Source organism: Tachypleus tridentatus, chromosome 7 (assembly GCF_004210375.1).
Source record: "Tachypleus tridentatus isolate NWPU-2018 chromosome 7, ASM421037v1, whole genome shotgun sequence".
Taxonomy (NCBI): Eukaryota; Metazoa; Arthropoda; class Merostomata; order Xiphosura; family Limulidae; genus Tachypleus; species Tachypleus tridentatus.
The window spans coordinates 120,434,527-120,457,214 of record NC_134831.1 but is presented as its reverse complement, the minus strand read 5'-3'; the positions used below and the strand labels follow the sequence as shown (position 1 = coordinate 120,457,214).

Here is a 22,688-nt window from a genome sequence, read left to right as displayed (position 1 = left end):
ATACCCCATGTTATAATTAAATTTATTCTAAAATAATCCTGTAATTTCCACAAAATTCACTTGTATTAACTACATGAAACATCTTTAAAAACTTTCCTCACATGCAAATTAAACAAGAAAATCATCTATCATATAAGGCATTTTCATAAACATATACCATTGGCTAAAAGCTAACTATAAAATCCACCCCCCCCAATTCTTGTTTGAATTGTTGTGAATCAAGAGTAGATTTGAAAAATTAAAAGTTTATTTGGATTTTAAAAGTAAAGCTTTTACACGTACAATTATATTTGTAACCTCCAGACCGGTGCATTTCATTGGTTCTGCTTTTTACATTTGTTAAATGAAATCTTTCCATTGATTCTCAAGGCAAACTATGAAATTCTATGATGGAGAGGGGGGAAATACTCAGCTTATTTGTTTGAATGTGAAATAACGTTACTCAAACAAGAACAATTAGAAAAAAAATGCATTTATTAAGTAAAGTAGTTATATCAAAAGCATTCAAAAGTTCACACAAATAAAAACAAACAATACTTAAATCACATACAGAAATATTTAATTATCAATAAACAGAGTGTAGCATTAGCTGCATTTACCTAAAAATGTTTTCCAGAATTATATTAAAATAAACAACAAATATGAATAGTATTTGTACATAATATAATAGTTCACCATTTGTCAGGAAAAACAAAAGATTTAAATGATGCCTGATGTTATAATGCTTTTAATTAATTACCTATCACACCTGGCCAACTCATGTTAACAAAAGATACAGCATACTTAGTAGAACTTGGTTTAATACAAAACCTTAATCAGGTACAGGTTGTGAAGAATTAAATATCATTATATTATATATCAATGTTGTGTTATTCATTAACTTTAAAATATATAAAACTAAAAAACAAAGTAAAAACCAGTTTTCCTACAAGCTCTTTTTATATATCTTCAAATTAATAAATGTTAAAACATATCACAAGTATTTACTGCAAGACATGAGAAAATGCACTCAAGAATAGTTACTAATTACAATCAACAATTCTAATGTAATTTCAAAACTTCATTACTCTAGGTCAGCAACTGATCTGTGCGAAGTGATACACTTGAAATTACAGACATTTCTCATTGTAAATGATTGTTGTAATATCTATGAAAGTGCAAATTCAAATCCAACATAGATTCTAAATTACATAAAGATATAAACATTACATTGATTAGTTTATTAAATGTTATCATTCAGTTACCTTTTAAAAAGCTGTTTACTTCTCGGAGTGGAAAACAGAAAAACATTTCAATAAAGATATAAACATTACATTGATTAGTTTATTAAATGTTATCATTCAGTTACCTTTTAAAAAACTGTTTACTTCTCGGAGTGGAAAACAGAAAAACATTTCAATAAAGATATAAACATTACATTGATTAGTTTATTAAATGTTACCATTCAGTTACCTTTTAAAAAACTGTTTACTTCTCGAGTGGAAAACAGAAAACATTTCAATAAAGATATAAACATTACATTGATTAGTTTATTAAATGTTACCATTCAGTTACCTTTTAAAAACTGTTTACTTCTCGAGTGGAAAACAGAAAACATTTCAATAAAGATATAAACATTACATTGATTAGTTTATTAAATGTTACCATTCAGTTACCTTTTAAAAAACTGTTTACTTTCGCAGTGGAAAACAGAAAAACATTTCAATAAAGATATAAACATTACATTGATTAGTTTATTAAATGTTACCATTCAGTTACCTTTTAAAAAACTGTTTACTTCTCCAGTGGAAAACAGAAAAACATTTCAATAAAGATATAAACATTACATTGATTAGTTTATTAAATGTTACCATTCAGTTACCTTTTAAAAAACTGTTTACTTCTCAGAGTGGAAAACAGAAAAACATTTCAATAAAGATATAAACATTACATTGATTAGTTTATTAAATGTTACCATTCAGTTACCTTTTAAAAAACTGTTTACTTCTCCAGTGGAAAACAGAAAAACATTTCAATAAAGATATAAACATTACATTGATTAGTTTATTAAATGTTATCATTCAGTTACCTTTTAAAAAACTGTTTACTTCTCGCAGTGGAAAACAGAAAAACATTTCAATAAAGATATAAACATTACATTGATTAGTTTATTAAATGTTATCATTCAGTTACCTTTTAAAAAACTGTTTACTTCTCGCAGTGGAAAACAGAAAAACATTTCAATAAAGATATAAACATTACATTGATTAGTTTATTAAATGTTACCATTCAGTTACCTTTTAAAAAACTGTTTACTTCTCGAGTGGAAAACAGAAAAACATTTCAATAAAGATATAAACATTACATTGATTAGTTTATTAAATGTTACCATTCAGTTACCTTTTAAAAACTGTTTACTTCTCAGAGTGGAAAACAGAAAACATTTCAATAAAGATATAAACATTACATTGATTAGTTTATTAAATGTTACCATTCAGTTACCTTTTAAAAAACTGTTTACTTCTCAGAGTGGAAAACAGAAAAACATTTCAATAAAGATATAAACATTACATTGATTAGTTTATTAAATGTTACCATTCAGTTACCTTTTAAAAAACTGTTTACTTCTCAGAGTGGAAAACAGAAAAACATTTCAATAAAGATATAAACATTACATTGATTAGTTTATTAAATGTTACCATTCAGTTACCTTTTAAAAAACTGTTTACTTCTCAGAGTGGAAAACAGAAAAACATTTCAATAAAGATATAAACATTACATTGATTAGTTTATTAAATGTTATCATTCAGTTACCTTTTAAAAAAACTGTTTACTTCTCAGAGTGGAAAACAGAAAAACATTTCAATAAAGATATAAACATTACATTGATTAGTTTATTAAATGTTACCATTCAGTTACCTTTTAAAAAACTGTTTACTTCTCAGAGTGGAAAACAGAAAACATTTCAATAAAGATATAAACATTACATTGATTAGTTTATTAAATGTTATCATTCAGTTACCTTTTAAAAACTGTTTACTTCTCGAGTGGAAAACAGAAAAACATTTCAATAAAGATATAAACATTACATTGATTAGTTTATTAAATGTTATCATTCAGTTACCTTTAAAAAACTGTTTACTTCTCCAGTGGAAAACAGAAAAACATTTCAATAAAGATATAAACATTACATTGATTAGTTTATTAAATGTTACCATTCAGTTACCTTTTAAAAAACTGTTTACTTCTCCAGTGGAAAACAGAAAAACATTTCAATAAAGATATAAACATTACATTGATTAGTTTATTAAATGTTACCATTCAGTTACCTTTTAAAAAACTGTTTACTTCTCAGAGTGGAAAACAGAAAACATTTCAATAAAGATATAAACATTACATTGATTAGTTTATTAAATGTTACCATTCAGTTACCTTTTAAAAAACTGTTTACTTCTCAGAGTGGAAAACAGAAAAACATTTCAATAAAGATATAAACATTACATTGATTAGTTTATTAAATGTTACCATTCAGTTACCTTTTAAAAAACTGTTTACTTCTCAGAGTGGAAAACAGAAAACATTTCAATAAAGATATAAACATTACATTGATTAGTTTATTAAATGTTACCATTCAGTTACCTTTTAAAAAACTGTTTACTTCTCGAGTGGAAAACAGAAAAACATTTCAATAAAATTAAAAAAAACAACAAAACTTACATTTCATTACTAGCACAAAAATGATAGTAACAGTTTGTTTAAATATACATTGTTATTTTTATGGAATTTTAAATTACATGTCTGAGTATTTTGACTCATTTTTAATTACCTTGCAAGAAATACCCATGGTAGACATAAACGGAAGTTAATATTCATACCACTAGGCAGTATAATCTTAAAGTACAGCAAACAAACTTGCATTCAAAAAACAGATGCCAACATTGATGCTAAAGATATTGTTTCGATAAAATCGGATAAGGGTGTTATTCACAGTAAATTTATCATAAACCGATAGTTTTAAAATCTTCTAAAACAGCATAAACAAAATAAAATTATCAGTATCACTGTTATAATAGAATTACTAAAGCAGCAGAAAGTAAACTGAGTTTTCAGCATATTTTAAGCAGTTTAATAATAGACTTTACATAAGAAAATTTTTACACCCATACGTTTGGGCTATTTTAGGAATTAATAGTCTAAAAGAAAATTCCTGAAGACTAAATCAAGCTTTTGTTTGTTTTAAAACTAAGCTATTGGCACAAATGTTTCAGAAATTAATACATTCATGTTCCACTGGTTGACAATATGGAAGTAAACCTTTCTGGTTAAACAATAATCATGTTGTACACAGCAGAATAGAATGTTTCCAAATTAAATATACTGAACAAGAAATTGAAAGTTTAATACAGTTCCTAAATAAGAAAGATGTATGCTGATTTAAGGATAAAGAATTTCTTCCCCCTCCCAAACTAATGTATACCCACATTCTTGCATTTCTGTTTACGGATTTTCTTAAAAAGAAGAATATTATATTAAATTATTTTTAATTACAAAAAAGTAAAACAATGGAGTTTAGTTCAATCATTTCTATAGATGGCAAAATTGGAGGTAAAACAATAGGGTTTAGTTCAATCATTTCCATAGATAGCTAAATTGGGTTATAATGAACAAAATTCACTTTTGAGAGATCATTCAATACACCACTGTAAACCAAGTCACACAGACTAAAAATATCCTTACGTTTCTGGTTTCATCAGTGTCTCAGGGCAGACTGACTTTGGAGTAACTACATCAACAGTATCCACTAACTTATCTCCAAGCCAAGTGGGTAAGACAGAGTGTAACCACATCAAGAATTCTGCTCCCCGGTCTGTGACATATCTAGATCGTGGTTTCCTAGACAACAAAGCACTTTTAACACAGCATATTACTGGACTCAGGTCTTGTGGAAACGTAACTGCTAAGGAATCGTACTTCTGAGTAATAGCATCAAAATATTTTTGACCGTACTGTTCTCTCTTTGCGTGGTCCATGTGGTCCCAGACTTTTTGAAAAACTTCTGCTCGACGAACAATAGCTTCTGAAACAGAAATAAATAATTGGACATTATGCCATTATTGCCTCATCTTTTTAAACAAATTACTTATCAATAATTAATTAATATTCCGAAAGTACTAAGTATGCATTCTTACTTGCTGTGAAAGCTGTAAATTGTAATAAAATATACTTTATCAGTAAGTTAAAACAAAACTATATTCTCCAGTAATGTTACAAGATTTTTAAAAATATATTTCTCTAAAGCATACATTCCACAGTTTCACACTATGCCTATAAACAATATGCTCAAGACCTAACTGAAAGTTTTGAAATTCATCTGTTCTTTTGTTCTAACATTGTACATAATGTAGAAATCAGAAGTGGTAAGTTTCAACATCAGTGTGTGTGTGTGTGTGTGTGTGTGTGTGTGTGTGTGTGTGTGTGTGTGTGTGTGTGTGTGTGTGTGTAAAAGTTAGAAATATATACAACATTTTTCGGTTAAGAACATTTAAACACCATTAACAACATATCCTGACATTTTTGCAAACTTGCCAAGTCTTAAATACATTATTAATAATGGCATGTTGCTATTCTGATATTATATTTAATTAAAGTATATTAAAACATCTTGGTTTATATTTTTGACACTGAAAAACATTTGTCCAATATCAAAGTCTAATTCTGGCTTCGAGTCTATATTATGTTTTACGTTTGTGGCACAAAAATTTCTGAACAGATTTCCAACAATATCGGAATAACTATTGCACAAGTGCAAAACTGTTGTTGAAATCTAAGTGTGGCTTATCCCTCATGTTTTTGTTTGTTTGTTGTAAAGCAAGAAGATACATAATGAACTATGTGCTATGTTCACCATGGTTACTGAAACCAAATTTAACTTTATAAGCCTTCACACTTACCACTGGGCCAGGGGGAGGGCCCCCTCCCCCACTCTAGAGCTTCTAATTGTTCCCCAATTTTTTGGTTTGTATATCTAAATGGTCTAAGTTCCAAAACCTTAGAAAAAAGTTTAGTCCACTGCTAAATCTGAATGGTTATGAGAATTACTAGCAAAAAATTTCAGTCATGCAAGTTTAAATTAATTTTTGCTACTGTATATATTCATAATTGTTTTAGTACTCATTTTAGTTGAGATAGTAAATATTAGTAATCAAACAAGTCAGAACAGATTTTCTATTTACTGATTTCCATGCAATTTAGGCATGAAAAACATGTTGGTAATTAGCACAAACAATGCAGCTTTTATTTAGTGAAAATTTTGGAATAAAATTGTCCCTCGGTAAAAGCTTTAGCAGTTAAAGAGTTATGTAATTTATCAACTATCAGGCATTGCACGTACAAGATACATTAGTCCAAAAACTGGCAGGTATGTGTTACACCACAGTTACTAATGTCAATGTGAACTCATTCTATGCCTACAGTATGCAAACAGCAAAGTCCATTTTCATGAAAATTGTGCTATAAAATGACACATCCGAGTTAAGACACACACACATTTTATTGTTCTTGCTGGGGGGGGGGGAATTGAACAAACAATAAAGACAGTTCTTGTATAACATTTCCTATCTGCAAGGTTTAAGAATGACAACTTGGAACATGGTATGAAAGTACTCAATTTCAATAAATTTATCTATTACTTTGAATTTTAAAATTCCATTGTACTATTCTCACTTGTAACCTTAAAAGTCATAACAGAATTTCAAAATAAAAATAACTAAGACTTAATTTATAACACACACACATACAAACCTAATTACAGTTTAGACATCTCACCGGTATAAAAGCAGTTAGGTTCTATTACCGATACAGAAACCTTCCATTTTTTCATTTCGTGTCTTAAGATATCGGCAAAAGCTTCAACGGCTGCTTTTGTAATGCTGTAGGCAGCAAAATGAGGTAGAGGCATTCTTCCTAACAGCAAAGGATATTAAAGTTTATATTTTTTAGCTAAAAGTACTATGATTAATTCAAGCAAGTATTACTGTAAATCATTTGTTTTACTATTCCACTGAACAAAAAGGTTTTTCCTTACCATTAATTGTTTTTCTTATATTACCTATTTTTATAATCAAGTAAACACACTGCTACACTTTGTTAAAAAGAAGTAGCAACACTCAAAATGCCAAAAAACATGCAGAAAAATGTTACTGGTGACAGTCGTCACATAAATACTACAACTGGGCCATTCATTAAGTTACACATTTAGCAAAAAAATATCTCCTTTAAAAAACTATGGTACTATTAACTTGACAATGTTCAGTAAAACAACATTTGCTCACCAAATTAACATTACCATAGCTTGTAAAAGTTGTTTTTTTTTTACCCTAAGCATCTAAAATATTTTACCTTCCCATTTTTCTACTTATATATCCATTAATAGTTTTCATAAACAGTTTTATTTACTTTCCAAAAATGAACATAAACCCAGAGCTTTCAATAAATGTTCAGGTACATAAACAAATCTCTCAACAGCACCATTGTAAAAGGTATTTATTAAATTTATGATTAACACGTGATATGTTCAGTTTTTTTCATTTGATACACCAGAATAGTTAAGTATTTCTTTTAAAATATAAACAATCACTAATATCCATATGCTATATATTTGATATTCAAATGTAAATTCGAGGAAGACAGGCAGTGAACTAAAAATCTTACACTGAAAGTGAGATAGACAGGAGTGCGTGTTGTACATGCTAGCTTTTTAACAACTATTTCTATAATATTCCAAACTTGTGTAATGTTTCCAGACTTAGGTTGTACGTGATGGTTATGTCTTGTCCATTACAAAACTAACTTGAAATAGGACACAACCCTTACATTATTATACAGGTTCTTATGGTAATACTACACTATACATTATTGGAAGGTGACCACATGTTATAATCCCAACTTTTTTATGCAAATTCAATGGTAATTTTGCAATCTTATGTTTGATTGTCCAAAGTAATAAAGAACCATGGTTTTTTTCTGAAAGGATGTGTGGTTTTGAATCTTGGTGCATCTAAGCCTATCTTCTGTTGGGTTAATCGAGAGAAACTGTCAGTCAAATAAATAGTAATATTTGAAGTTAAATTACATTTGTGTACAATGTGTTTGTTTTCTTACTTGTTTTGCACAACTTAACAAGTTATTGATACTACATCTTAAATTCACCTTCCAAAATCATTGGTTCCTACACTAAAAATATCCAGTCTTTGTTCTTTGAATATTAGCGACTCGCTGCCAGCTAGATTTAACTCTTTATTTAATAACATCATATATAGGTCAAAGGAAAGCATACATCTAGGGTAGATAAGGACTGACCATGTACTGATGCAAAGTCTATCCTAAATAGTACTCATGGCTAGTAGTGCTAAGCCCTTTGGATGAGCCCATAACATGATGGAGGATAGAAGGTGTGATTTATAGGAGATGCCCAGTCACATTCGTCTCATTACAAGTTTTCTCAACAAAACATGAATACCTGAAATATCTTTGAGGAAAGATAAGCAGGAATGTTGTAGAACATTTAGGAATTCCTTTATTGAGAAATGTTGTAATGATATTTCAAAATACTTATGAAACATGAATAATATTCCCTGTAAGTAAAGTGTTGTAGACTTCTCATCCACAAAACAAGAAAGCAATTACACAAACCACTAAACACCTTCATGTACACAAAAAACTGTATCCAATTTATCAAGTGTCTGAATTAAGTAGTTTAATAACAAAGTTAATCAAGTAATCGATCAAGTGTAGCTAACATTAAAATAACAAAAACTAACCACTGCTCTAATAACTTACCAACTACACTTGATATGAAGATGAGTCTTCCTTTAGATAATTGCAAAAGAGGTAGGAAAGCTTTGGTAACATAAATAGTCCCCAGCTGATTTACCTCCACCACTTCTCTGAACAGTAACATGGGCATCATGTCAGCTTCAGAACAGTACCAGATCCCAGCATTGTTAACCAAGCTCCACAAACCTAAATACATATAAGCCTTGATAATTTGATGAATGAATGGTATTTATTTGTTAAAGAATGCAAAACAATGAGACAAATGATGCTTCTAGTTTTACGTATAGTCACACTGATGAAGGCAATAGGGATATACTAAGCTATCACCTTTTGCTATAAAAAAATTTTTATGGAAAACTTAAGTTCTCAGAAACTACAGGGTGTTTGGAAAGTCACTGTGCACTTATATATTTATTAACAGACATGTTTCACTATAGAATACAGGAGGTAAATATGAATAAAAATTATAAACAATGTTGAAAGTGACCCCCATTGGCATCAATACAGGCCTGGATCCTTCTTATTTTGTTTCTAAACACTGCTATCAGTTGCTCGCTTGAAATAGACCGAATAACATATGATTACAAAACTGCACAGGGACTTTCTGAAAACCCTGTATTAAAACTCATGTAGTTTATTTTCCTCATGAAAGGTTGAAAAATGTCCAGTGGTTGTGACAGATTGGTTTCTCACTCAATTTTCAAAACATTTCCTGAACTTCATAGTGCCAGGGACATATCTAGAAAATATTGCTTGGCAATATTCTAGTAGATACTAAAAGTAATTATTGAAAATTAAGTCAGAGTTAATTAAAAAGATTGTTGGGCATTTCAAAAGAGAAAAGTGTAAAATACGTTCATGTTACAAAAGTGTAGTACTTCCATAAGTGTTATTATTGAGAGAAATAAAAATGAATTTAAGAAATTAGTAAAAAAAAACAACTACAGATTCACAAAGATACTAAAACTTCTTTATACAACGAGTAATCGTACAGTCCATAGAAAAATAAATTCAAATGTGTTATGAACAGTAATTGGGCCACTGGTTAGTGATAGTAGTAGAAATAATATTAAATATACCTATGGCTGCTGTATTTAACAAGATTTTATTATTATTATTATTATTGCTATGTTTACTATATCGAGTTTGTTATAGTAGAAAACAAAAATAATTGGGATAAACAAATGGAAAACTCAAGTCTAAAGCTACAACTTGAGATGAAATAACAGTAAATTAAAGAAACTGGTGAGAGCTGTTAGTTATTTTAGAAACTTGACAGATGGTTAGGAAATCATGGTAATAATTATATACAAGTAGTGTAATACAGATTATCACCATATCTATAAGTAGAAAGGGATGCAAAGTTGTACTAAGCAATGTAAAGGGAAAGATGTTCAAGGAAGAGATTTGTTATCCCTCAGACCTACACGTCAGACAGCAGTAGTTACATGATAAAGTTAAGTATGAATTTTTTTTCCCCCCCATTATAGACACTTGTAGCACAATAACATCACCCAGTTGAGTTTTAAAAAATTACCTCAATACCAACATATAGAGTCTCTTCCTACATGTATCATTTTTTTTTAAACCAGAACATTTAGCAGAATGTATATTGTGTACTAGAGGTATTTGGTGGGTCACATATGATAGAACAAATTCAACCTCAGAGTTACTGAGAAACCAACCCCATACAGCTGTCACATTTGTTCAGGATTCTATGTATTTAACCTTATACCCAAGTAGTCTAGGTACATCACTTAACTGATTCAATTACCTTAATACCTTAACACTGCTTGTACACTAAAAACCTCATGTATTCAAATATAAGAAACAACAACAAATAGTTTATACGTGAAGCACTATTTTCCCCCTAATGTTACTGATAAGTTTAGCATTTATATTAAAAAATATTAGAGGGAATCTGAGGAAAATTCAGGGTGTTCATAAAGTCACTGTGCAGTTTTGTAATCATATTTTATTCAGTCTATTTCAAGCCAGCAACTGATAGCAGTGTTTAGAAACAAAATAAGAAGGATCCAGGCCTGTATTGATGCCAATGGGGGTCACTTTCAACATTGTTTATAATTGTCATTCATATTTACCTCCTGTATTCTATATTGAAACATGTCTGTTAACAAATATACAAGTGCACAGTGACTTTCCAAACACCCTGTACAAGTGTATCATTTCAACTTCCACTAGCAATTAAATTATTTTTTAAAACACAAGTTTTTAAGGTAACAGAGGGTAAAAAATATTCTGACGTGGGCACATAAAGTGGGAAAATTTATATAACAATGTAAGGAGTTATAATTCAATTCATACAGTAAGTTCTTTATTGTGAATTATATTGTACCACACAATACAGCTTTCATGACTCCAGTGAAATGTATTATATACAGATGTTGAGGTTAGTTATACTGAAAAGGTTCTGAAGCTTCACCTCTTTGCGACAGACCATGTTGTCACATACAACTGTACTCAACCTAAAGTCTGGCACAGATAACCTGGTTGTTTTGTTTCAATAAACAATTAACTAACCAATTCAATCTGAAGATCTTCAACATGATATCTGCTGTAAAAACGTAAAACCATTATGTCTAAAGCACACCAATCCTCTCTATGTTTTCTGTAATCCATGCAGTGTACAAGAATAATGGTTTCCAAGAGTCCTTTTCAACAGAAAATAGCCAGAGACTTGTTTGTTATTAAGACAGATGTCTCTAAGTATCACCATTTTTCCTATGATTAAGCACCAATCATAAGTTTTCCTACAATTGGTCTTCCTTTTCTGAATATTCATGGAAAAATCTTATGTACATGTAGCTTATGTCATTCTTTCCAGATAAAGGTTATGTTTATTAGTTAGGACACATGGATGGTTTTAGCACTGACCACAGTATTAGTGAATTCACTTATCAGAAGATACTGTTCTTTGTTTACCATGGCTAAGGTAAATCTTATGAGTCTCTCTCTGGATGGGCCTGGTTTCTCAAATTGATCCATGTTTTTAGTGCAATACAGGTAGCAAGATATCATCACATTTACAGTAGTTTGTTTTTTTTAGAAATAATGAATACATTATTCAATGAAAAATACAAGAATCACTACATTCAAAACAAAAGGAAATATGAAACATTATCTTGAATTCATATTACATAACTGATTTATTGTCAAACAGATAAAACTAAATATATATGTAAAAATGGATGGTTTGGGTTGAGAAAATTTTTATGTAGAGGAGCAAACAATGTTTCGACCTTCTTTGGTCACCGTCAGGATCACAAAGAAAGCAAGAGGTAACTGACCTATAGCTGACCACATGCTTGAAAGGGGTTGTGTAACTGAGTGTAGGAATGTAGAGGGCGTGCTTAGATGTTTGATTATATTTATTAATATCAATATAAAGGTGTTCCTTTGTATTGGTTTTTTTGTGATTGAGTTGTTGTATAAGTAAGGCTTCTTTAATTTTGCATTTGTTTGTTTCTTTTAGTATTTGGGTGATTTCTACGGTTATGTTGTGTATTTGATTTGCAGTGTTTGAAAACATGTGAAGGTGACTTATTGTGTTATTTGAATCTGGTTTCCATTTTTCCACTTGTTTCTCCAATATAGAAGTCTTGGCAGTTATGTTGTATTTTACAAATAATGTTGGTGTGGTGTTTGTCAGTGTAGTTTTTCATAGTATAGAACTTACTTTGTGCCTGGATTTTGAATAAATTTGGTATTAATTGGAATGTCATATTTCATTAATAGTTTTTGCTAAATGTTGGTTATTTTTCTGCTGATGTTGGGAATATATGGTATGCAGCAGTATATGGTTATGCAATTTTTTAATTTGTTAGATATATTTACTTTTGTTAGTTGATTTTGCTTTTTGCTTAGGTGTGTGCGTATAATGTTTTCTACAGTTTGTGGAGGAAACTTGTTGATTTTAATGAAGTATTTTTTATTTTGTCTAATTCATCATTAATTTCATTTGGTGAGCATAGTTTTATGGCTGTGTTTATTTGGTTTCTTAGTATGTTGAGTTTTTGTTTTGTTTCATGTGCTGAGTCCCAAGGAATGTATAGTCCAGTGTGGGTGATTTTTCGGTGGATTTCTGTTTCAAATTGTGTCTCAGTTCTTGTAATTTTGAGGTAAAGAAATGATATTTGATTGGTTTCTTCCTGTTCACATGTGAAGTTAATGTGAATGAAAAATTTAAGTGTGTTCTGTAGATACGAATCCCACAATTGTGTTGTCTACATATCTGTACCAGTATAGTGGTGGAACACCTTTATACCTATATTAATAAATATAATCAAACATCTAAACATGCCTTCTACATTCCTACACTCAGTTACACAACCCTCTTCAAACATGTGGTCAGCTATCGATCAGTTACCTCTTTCTTTCACTGAATAACACCTTCCTCCATTGTTCTAGCATCCAGTTCTTGTATTTCAGACCGCATTGATACCATTTGGTAAGAAGTTTTTTGACTTGTCTCCTTGCCCTTCGACCAACATCAAGAAGCCTATGATGAACCGTTGAAGAGCTGACTTATTCCTTTGACCTTCAAATCTTTTTTTATGTGCACAAAATGACTATTAAAGGAAATCAGCAGGTCCAGCGAACCTACACTGGCCGCCATGCTGAAAATATTGTAAAATGACCATTTGTTTCAATTAATTTGCACAAGGGTGTAGAGTTGCACAAACCCTTTCAAACATGTGGTCAGCTTCCGGTCAGTTACCTCTTTCTTTCTTTGTGAACCTGACGACGATTGAAGAAGGTCGAAACGTTGTTCGCTCCTCTACATAAAAATTTTCTCAACCCAAACGAGTCGTTTATACATGTATTTTTCTCTACAAGTGGGTTTTCTCATCACTGATCAGATAAAACTGTTTTTACACGATAACCTGTGTTGCGGTGCAATTCTGAAATTAAAACAAGTTATGTCCGACATTACCCTCACTTCCTACATCACCTTCTATCATTTCTGCAACCTTATCCACTTGTTTCTCATTAGTGATATCCATTTCATATATCTTTAGTCTTGAAGAACACGTAGACTGCAGTATGTGAGAGCCTGCACTGTTCCCATGGTGACAAGTGGCATAAACTCTCATCCCAAGCTGGTCAAAGTGCTTAGCTAAAGCATGTCCGAAACCTGAATCACAACCTGGAAGAGGGCAAATAATAATAATAATAATAATGCTAAACAATCAATACAGGTTTTCATACTCATGAGATGACATTACAAATAAGCATCACTAGCCAATTACACAAATTATACATTGTTAGAGGAGCTACTAACAGAATGTAAGAATATGGTGATCGAGGTTTGGTTCATGATCCATAGTGATTACCCACTTTCCACATCAAACAGAACTGTGAACACTGTGCAACTAAAAGAAAAACAGTTAAATCTGGACAACTTGTACAGGTGCAGTTTAAATTTGTCTCAAAAGATTTTCTAATGAACATACAATAAAAAGATTCTAGAAATTAAAAAAATGAAATAGTTCATATATACAGAGTGGCCCGTAAGTCCCTACCAATCCATACATCTTATGTATCCAGTGTATCTGTGTGGCGTCCCTCATTCTCGTTGCATGATATGTCACGCCATGTTCCGAGAGACATTTTCAAGTGTAAATGAGCTTACATCGGCCATATTTCGCTGACAAAAAAGAAACAAATTTATAATACAAGTGTAATTGAATATAACATGATAACATATGGAAGGGTAGGGACTTACGGGCCACCCTGTACTAAAAAGTGAGCACAGTTATTAACCCATAGTTCAACAAATTATTTAATTCAAAAACGATGGTACACTTAAAAGGTTTTTGACAAAAGCATCTTAAACATGCATTTTATTTTCACAAAGATTGAATAAATATCTAATGGATTTTTCTTTTCATATGTAAATTTAAAACAAAATACTCGTCTTAATGAACAAACTGTTTACAAATATTTTTCCAATTACTTTCTAACAAAATAGTTTTAATTCTGTTTGTTATGAAACAATTTTTTCATATTAATCAAACATTGTTTTTTGTTAAAGTCTACTTAAATAATACAAAACAACTTAAAGATGAAATATTCAAAAGTCCCAAAGTGCTATTGCTCAAAACATCAAATTTGACCTGAATGTTTATACTAATAGATTGTTTTTTAAATTTTCTGCAAAACTACACGAGGGCTATCTGCATTAGCCATCTATAATTTAGCAGTGTAAGACTAGAGGGAAGGCAACTAGTATTATCACCCACCACCAACTCTTGGGCTACTCTTTTACCAACAAATAGTGGGATTAACTATAACATCATTATGCCCCCATGGCTGAAAGGGCGAGAATGTTTGGTGCAACAGGGATTCAAAACCTGAGATTCTATGCTAATAGAAAAGGTATTAAAGGATAGTTTTCCTATGAAAGAGTTCAAAGGAAACATCTATTATGGAGGAAAGAAGTCTAAACAGGAAAAATTAGAAAAGTACTGGAAGTACCTGTTATTTCCGAGGTTTATTTTAGATCTTGAACATTTGTGAAAAAATAGTTGATAAAACTGATTATCTTTTTAAACACCTTTTGCAAGCTGGGGAAATTCCTCATAATTACTAATGATTATTGATTAGAATCTAACTTTTAAGGGTTGAAAAACAACGTTGGAAGTTTCAATTTACTTGTTTGACTTCACTTGTTACTTGCTTTTGAAAAGTTAGAAACTAATCAATAATCCTTAGTATTTTTTAAAATTATTTTGACTGCTTGCTAGTAGCAATGCATACAGAATATATTAGGATGCATTTATAGATATAATGATTACAAGTCACTAGTTTGGCTTAACTTCACAATGCTGTTGAACAACATGGGACCTAGTAGTCCCTCTTGGCTGTTCCACATTCTAAACTACATTAACTGTAAAAAACCTTTATTAAAACCATCCCTCATCATTCATGTATTTAAACCTTTTTCTTAAACTCATTTAAATTTTCTGTCTCTACAACATCTGAAAGCAACCCATCACAAGGTTAGAAAAATAAAGATGGTTTCTGCCAAACTTTATAGATTTCTCCTTTAGTCCTACAATTAATTATCACTGTTAAAAATGTATACATTTCTCCTTTAGTCCTACAATTAATTATCACTGTTAAAAATGTATACATTTCTCCTTTAGTCCTACAATTAATTATCACTGTTAAAATGTATAGATTTCTCCTTTAGTCCTACAATTAATTATCACTGTTAAAAATGTATACATTTCTCCTTTAGTCCTACAATTAATTATCACTGTTAAAAATGTATAGATTTCTCCTTTAGTCCTACAATTAATTATCACTGTTAAAAATGTATACATTTCTCCTTTAGTCCTACAATTAATTATCACTGTTAAAAATGTATAGATTTCTCCTTTAGTCCTACAATTAATTATCACTGTTAAAAATGTATAGATTTCTCCTTTAGTCCTACAATTAATTATCACTGTTAAAAATGTATACATTTCTCCTTTAGTCCTACAATTAATTATCACTGTTAAAAATGTATAGATTTCTCCTTTAGTCCTACAATTAATTATCACTGTTAAAAATGTATACATTTCTCCTTTAGTCCTACAATTAATTATCACTGTTAAAATATTTAAAAAAATGCACCAATAATGTAAATTACTTTCATTAAACATCTCAATCAATCCCCCAAACTTTTTCAAGAAAAGACAATTTACAAAATTTTGGCCTCTCCTTGTATTGCAACCCATCCCATATCAGGCACCATTCGCTGAACCCTGTCCAACAATTCAATGTCTTTCCAAATGTGGTCTAACTATTGACCTGCACAATGAAATTATAACCTCTTTAGACTTGTATCCAATATTTTTGTAGTTACAACCTAAAGTCCTACTGGCTCTACCACGAGCAACAGCACATTGCTTGGATAGCTTTAGGAACTGACCATTACACCAAGATCCCTTTCCTTTGTAACACAGTTATTACAATCCAAATTATGATAACCCACATGCATTATCTTGCATTTATTGTAATTAAAAAAAACCCCATCTGCCATTTATTTACCCAACTCAATAAATCTTCTTCATAGCTTGTAACACCAAGAACCTTAAAGTAATTTAGTTTTTTTATATTTGTTATTGATGTAAATCAAGGAAAGTAAAGGTCAAGACTGAGCTCTGTGGTACCTAACATCCAACATTAATCCAGATTCACAGAACTTCATTCCTAACAACTTGATGCTTCCATCTATCCAGTTACTTATATAATTAGCTAACTTATCCCCCAAACCTACAGAAATATTATCTGGTCCAGAAGCCTTATTGTTCTTTAAATTTCCCAATTTTTTTCTTAACCAGCTCAGAATTAATGCAGTCATCTTGTTCGATCTCAATTCCATTCACCAACTGTTCAAGATGTGAAATACTGCTTACATTGTCATTAGTTAAAACCCAAGAAAAAGTAAAATTTAATAACCTAGCCATTTTGTAATCATCAGATACTAGACTTCCTTTATCAAGTCTTATCCTTTCCTGATGTTTTGTTTACTCTTAACATGTTTTAAGAAATTTCTATTGTTAAATTTTTTTATAGTTTCAGATAACTGTTTTTCATACATTGTTTTTGATGTCCTAATTTCCTGGTTCACTAACTTTCTTGATCTGCTATAATCTTCCATGTTTCCCATCATACCAGTCAATTTAGATCTTTAAAAATTTATTATGCTTTTCTTTATCTCTTACATACTTTGTTAGACAACCTGATTTTTTCACTTGCAGCTAACTTTTCTTTCTATAAAGTATATTTACCGTGAATTTTAAAAATTTCCACATCTGGTCAATATCTCCAAATAACTTACAATACCATGTAGTTTTGCACTCTCATTAAAAAAAAAAAATGGTATTGGCTTGCTAGAAATAGTTCAAACAAAAATTAGTAGGACAATTCTGTGAATGGAGAGATCATAGGTACAAGTTAGTATTCTAACCTACTTTTGTCTTGACAGGTGACCCTATCGAAGTTTAGAAGATTACCAAGTTACAAAATTAGTGTTAAGATTAATATTATTTTACTCCAGAGAATCAACAGGATAAAGGATTAATTTCTTTATACTCTTGGGATTTGATTCTCCTCAGTAGACACAGCAGATAGCCTAATGGAGCTTTGCTGTAAGAAAACACACACAATTTTTTATGCTGTATCTAAAGACAGGCTAAACTCCAGCTATGACATTTTTATTTCTCCATCAGGATTATTGGCTTATCAAATGAGTTACTACAGGCAAATACTGAAGGACAGCACTTGAAGAGTTTATGAAATGAATAAAAGGCTTACCAAAAAATAAAGAAGTAACGTGTGTTACAAAGTGACAATATTTAGCTTGGCTTTCAGGAAGTCTTTTATTTACATAATTTGTTATGTCAGGGTTTATTTCTAATTTAAATGCTTATAGCATTGGTGGTGAACTTAAGTGGATGGAAAGTTGGATTAGTGGTAAAGTAGTAAAAATTAGATGAAAAATATATATGCAAAAACAGCTGGTATGGGTAGAGAAAGCATTATGGAGAGGAGAGAATGTTTTGACCTTTGGTCATTGTCAGGTTCACACAGAGCTATCTCTACCCATACAGGCCATTTTTACATATATATTTTTCTCTACAAGTGGGTTTTCTCGTCATCACAAAAGGTTAGATGAACAATTCTAAAGTTTACTTTAGGACTTTTATCATTATCTGTCATACTGAGGAGGACAGCTTCTTGGAAAGCAGTATTTCTAAATCCAACAATGATCTGAAAATGGACAAAAGAGCTGAATGTTTTAAGAAAGCTTCACTTATCCCACCAAAGATGGTTGAATGTGAAGTGAACAAGTTAGAACATGAATTTTAACAGTTTCATGTAAAGTACAAACTTAGAATACATATAAAGAATCTACATTTTTATAACAGCACTAGCAAAGTGTACATTAAAAACAGAGTGACAAGAAGAGTTTATGTGTAATTGGTAAAACAAGTCCAACAGTTCACTGGTGAGTTCCCCCCCCCCATATATAATTACATTACTAGTACTTACAATATACAAAGATTCTTCTCATAACATTTCAATACTACACTTGGTAGTTATTCCCTTGTTTCAGAAATGTTCCAAAGAACTTGTAGCCAGATCAATTAAAATATGCTTGCTTTAAATTATTTACTATGTAAATTACAAGTACATGAAAAAGCTTAGTTTTTTACTGTGCAGCAAAATAAGGTTTTTCAGTGTGAATGTTCAAAATTATTGGGAGTTTGGACAATTTTTATTGTTTGTCTGTGAACAATGGAATGAAAATGTTAATGTATTAACTTGAATACTAGGTACTGTTTAAGCTTTGGAAATTCATGTGCAAATTTATCTTTAAAACAATGTTCTGTTCATACAGGAATATAAACACAGATTTCTTTGTTAAGATGTCACATCCACTTTGTTGCATTCTTTTTTTTTTTTTATAATTTTACTCATTACATACAACATATATGCACTGAAAAAGTCATGACCTTGATGGGTTAACTGACCTCCTGTCATCTAGTTTTTGTTCTGTTCCTATGTTTGACATAACTGAATCTGTTTATTTATAAACATGCAAGCAGTCTTAGTAACCATGTTTAGACAACATCTATGATGATACTTCTCACTACTAACAAGTGCACTTGTTAGAGGGCAGGAATTTGTAAAATATATACATCCCTTGGAAGTAACACATCAGACGTAGTTATTGTCAAATACAATGTATCCCATACTAACACTTACAAAATGTCTGAAGTTTTAGGGTATCTTAGAAATTCTCCATTTACAAAATATGTTTTCCTTCTTTGGTGACATTTTGGTCTCTATGCTGAGGTCTCTCAGACTGTATGTTTTAAGTAAAAATGTTTATTAGGTCATTTAAATTTTTTTTGAGGATTTAGTGAAGCCTCATTTGAATTGCTAAATATGGTTATTATTTACATATTACAAGAAACATGTATACTTGCTAGAAAATGTAGAAAAATGTTCAAGACCATCAAGAAACAGACAAAAAATGCTGTATCTTAACTGGTACACACACACACAACAGAGTGGATCAAACTGATTTGGGAAAATTAAACACAAGACTTGAAGAATACTTCTACAGATGTGGGCAAGCCCTAACAAAATGATTTAGGTGTATATTATTTTACTACAGTAAACATAATCTAATGATACATTAATGAATCAAGTACAAACACTAATACATTTAGTAAAAACTGAACATTATTTTTGTTTAAAATAACTGTTACCTACATCTGCACAAAACAAAAAACTCACCAGTAATAAGCACAGTTTTATCTTTGGCATCAAAAAGGCTTGCAGGTAAAGTTGTATATAAAATCAGGCAACCACACGCAAATCCTGCAAAACCCAAATGTCCTTGAATAGCAAACTGGCATAACGGTTCTCCAACAAAAAGAATTACCAAACTCAAAACTGACCTAAAACCTAGTCGCAACTCACTGTTAACAAATTTCAGCAAAACAGATACTCCAAACACGACTGTAACGCATGAATACAGCAAGGAATACATCATAAATGATTCATCTTCTGGGATTGACATGCCTGGATTTTTTAAAGAACTCAATTCTTGTCTTTGTTCCATCTCCATTCTCTTTGCTAATTGCAATGTAATTGGAGCCAAAACGTGTGTTATTACTATTAATAAATATAACTTATAAGCGGTTACTTTTCATATTTTAAATATTTGATTAATAACAATATCATAAAACTTAATAATTTTGGTATCAAGATATTAAACCCAAAAGCAGAAGTAAAAAAACAAAAAGCCCAATTTATCTCACGGAAGGTAAATACACTTATGTTACCTGAGCCCGAGTAGTGTGTTCCGTCTCCGTGAGAGTAATTATTTTGGCAGCTTGTAGAAATAAGTTAATAGATTCTCCAGAAATAATAATAAAAACAAAATTGAATCCAAAACTTTACAAATAAACTGTCAAAAGTTTTATGTATTGAAGAAAATATATTTCAGCATATTGAACTATGATACTGCTGGTGTGACTAGTAGCCGTTATACCAATAACACTAATGGTACTGATACTATTACGATGACAAGACTGGCAATTGAAAAATTGAGTTCAAGTCGCCTTAATCTGCACTGAACCTACAGGTCACAGAAATGACGGTAAATAAACTACGCCCATTTATTCACAAACGAGATCAAAGGTATCATACTTAACATTACTATTAAAAAGTCTCTATGTTCAGTATGTTATAACCGCTGCATTTAATATAATATTACACTATCACACACATAACACAACCACCTATACTATCCTCTCTCTCTCTTTTGCCATACTTTGGTTTTGCCCACACTCGGTCACGATTGGTTGTTATTTCTCTATGTAAAATATGTGTACGTATTAACAAATGTTCGACGTTTGAATAAAGAAATATTAATCATAATTATTTATTTCGTGTTTCTAATATTAGCAAAATTATTTGGATTAAAGTAATTTATGTTCAATATTTATTTATTTGCATTAAACTCCCTTGCAGCATACTCAACTGGTGCTATTTTAATATTTAAATATCTTTGTTTGCCTAATCAATCAAGTTTATTTGGGTGTTTTTATTTTATTTCGCGCGAAGTTACTTGAGGGCTCTCTGCACTAGCTGTCCCTAATTTAGCAGAAGAAAGGCAAACTGTCATCACCGCCAACTTTTATGCTACGCTTTTACAAATGATCAGTGGATTGACCAAATGTATTACGCCCCACGGTTGGAAGGGCGAGATTGTTTGGTGTAACGGGAATTCGAACCTGCGACCATCAGATTATGAATCAAGCGCTCTGACCACTTTGTCATGCCACGCAAATCGACCAAGTATCAGCAATATTTCACTTAATGAGTTGGTTGCTTTAATCGCCTCCTTGGTCTTCTAAACGAAAGAATATATCACTGAAGAAGGAATCACATCTCTGAAGAGGACATGAGAAAATACCCATAAAAATCTACAAGTCTTTCTTGTCCTTTCTCACAGCTTTCTACAATCATTTTCACGGTTTTTCAATTAATATCTCGTTTGGATTAACAATACATTCAACACGAAGGGAAACGATTGTTCCTGACCACCCCAGTTGGGAAGAGGTTTCAAATTTCCCAGTTGCAGTCTTTTCTTCCAAACAAAACACCTATTTAGCTAAAAAACAAGAAGACGAAAAGAGGCAGTACACTTTTGTAGTATGTTTTCCTGGTTTGTTTGTTTGTTTTTGAATTTCGCACCAAGCTACATCGAGGGCTATCTGTGCTAGCCGTCCCTAATTTAGTAGTGTAAGACTAGAGGGAAGGTAGCTAGTCATCACCACCCACCGCCAACACTTGGGCTACTATTTTACCAACGAATAGTGGGATTGACAGTCACATTATAACGCCACCACAGCTGAAAGGGCGAGCATGTTTGGCGCGACGGATATGCGAACCTGCGACCCTGAGATTACGAATCCCACGCCTTAACACGCTTGGCCATGCCGGGCCCTATTTTCCTCGTATCTATGCTAAAATATTCTGTGGAGTATGACAAACATTACTAGAACGAATGCCACGCATGAATTTTCAATACGAGGATATTTAGCGTCCAAGGGTTACATTAGTAAATTTTCTTTTTTGTTTTTTGTTTGATTACTGTTAAGCACAAAAGTATATATACTAAATTTTTTCTGTGCTTAACCTACCACGATATATCGAACCCAGTTTTTAGCGTATTATCAACGAGGTACTGAGGAGGGTGTAGATTAGCTGAAAATATAAGTAATATGGCATCGATGTATCGTATTTCTGTGGTTGAATTTGTGAATACAAAACATAAA

The 22,688-nt window shown here is 31.1% G+C and overlaps 1 protein-coding gene across 4 annotated transcripts; it reads right to left on the bottom strand.

Annotated features, from left to right (window-relative positions):
- Positions 1-1,757: 1,757 nt before the first annotated feature.
- On the bottom strand, positions 1,758-21,185 carry LOC143256495 (retinol dehydrogenase 7-like). Of its 4 annotated transcripts, none has more exons than XM_076513792.1 (5): positions 20,137-21,185; positions 13,769-13,981; positions 8,818-9,000; positions 6,805-6,942; positions 1,758-5,056 (listed from the first exon to the last, which is right to left on the bottom strand). In XM_076513792.1, the coding sequence occupies exons 1-5, from the start codon at positions 20,468-20,470 to the stop codon at positions 4,713-4,715; spliced, it is 1,212 nt and encodes a 403-aa protein (XP_076369907.1). In that variant the 5' UTR covers positions 20,471-21,185; the 3' UTR covers positions 1,758-4,712. The 4 variants fall into 4 exon arrangements, with proteins under 4 accessions (XP_076369907.1, XP_076369908.1, XP_076369909.1 ...); XM_076513793.1 differs by having other exon boundaries at positions 3,130-5,056; positions 13,775-13,981; XM_076513794.1 differs by having other exon boundaries at positions 3,130-5,056; positions 13,787-13,981.
- Positions 21,186-22,688: the final 1,503 nt, after the last annotated feature.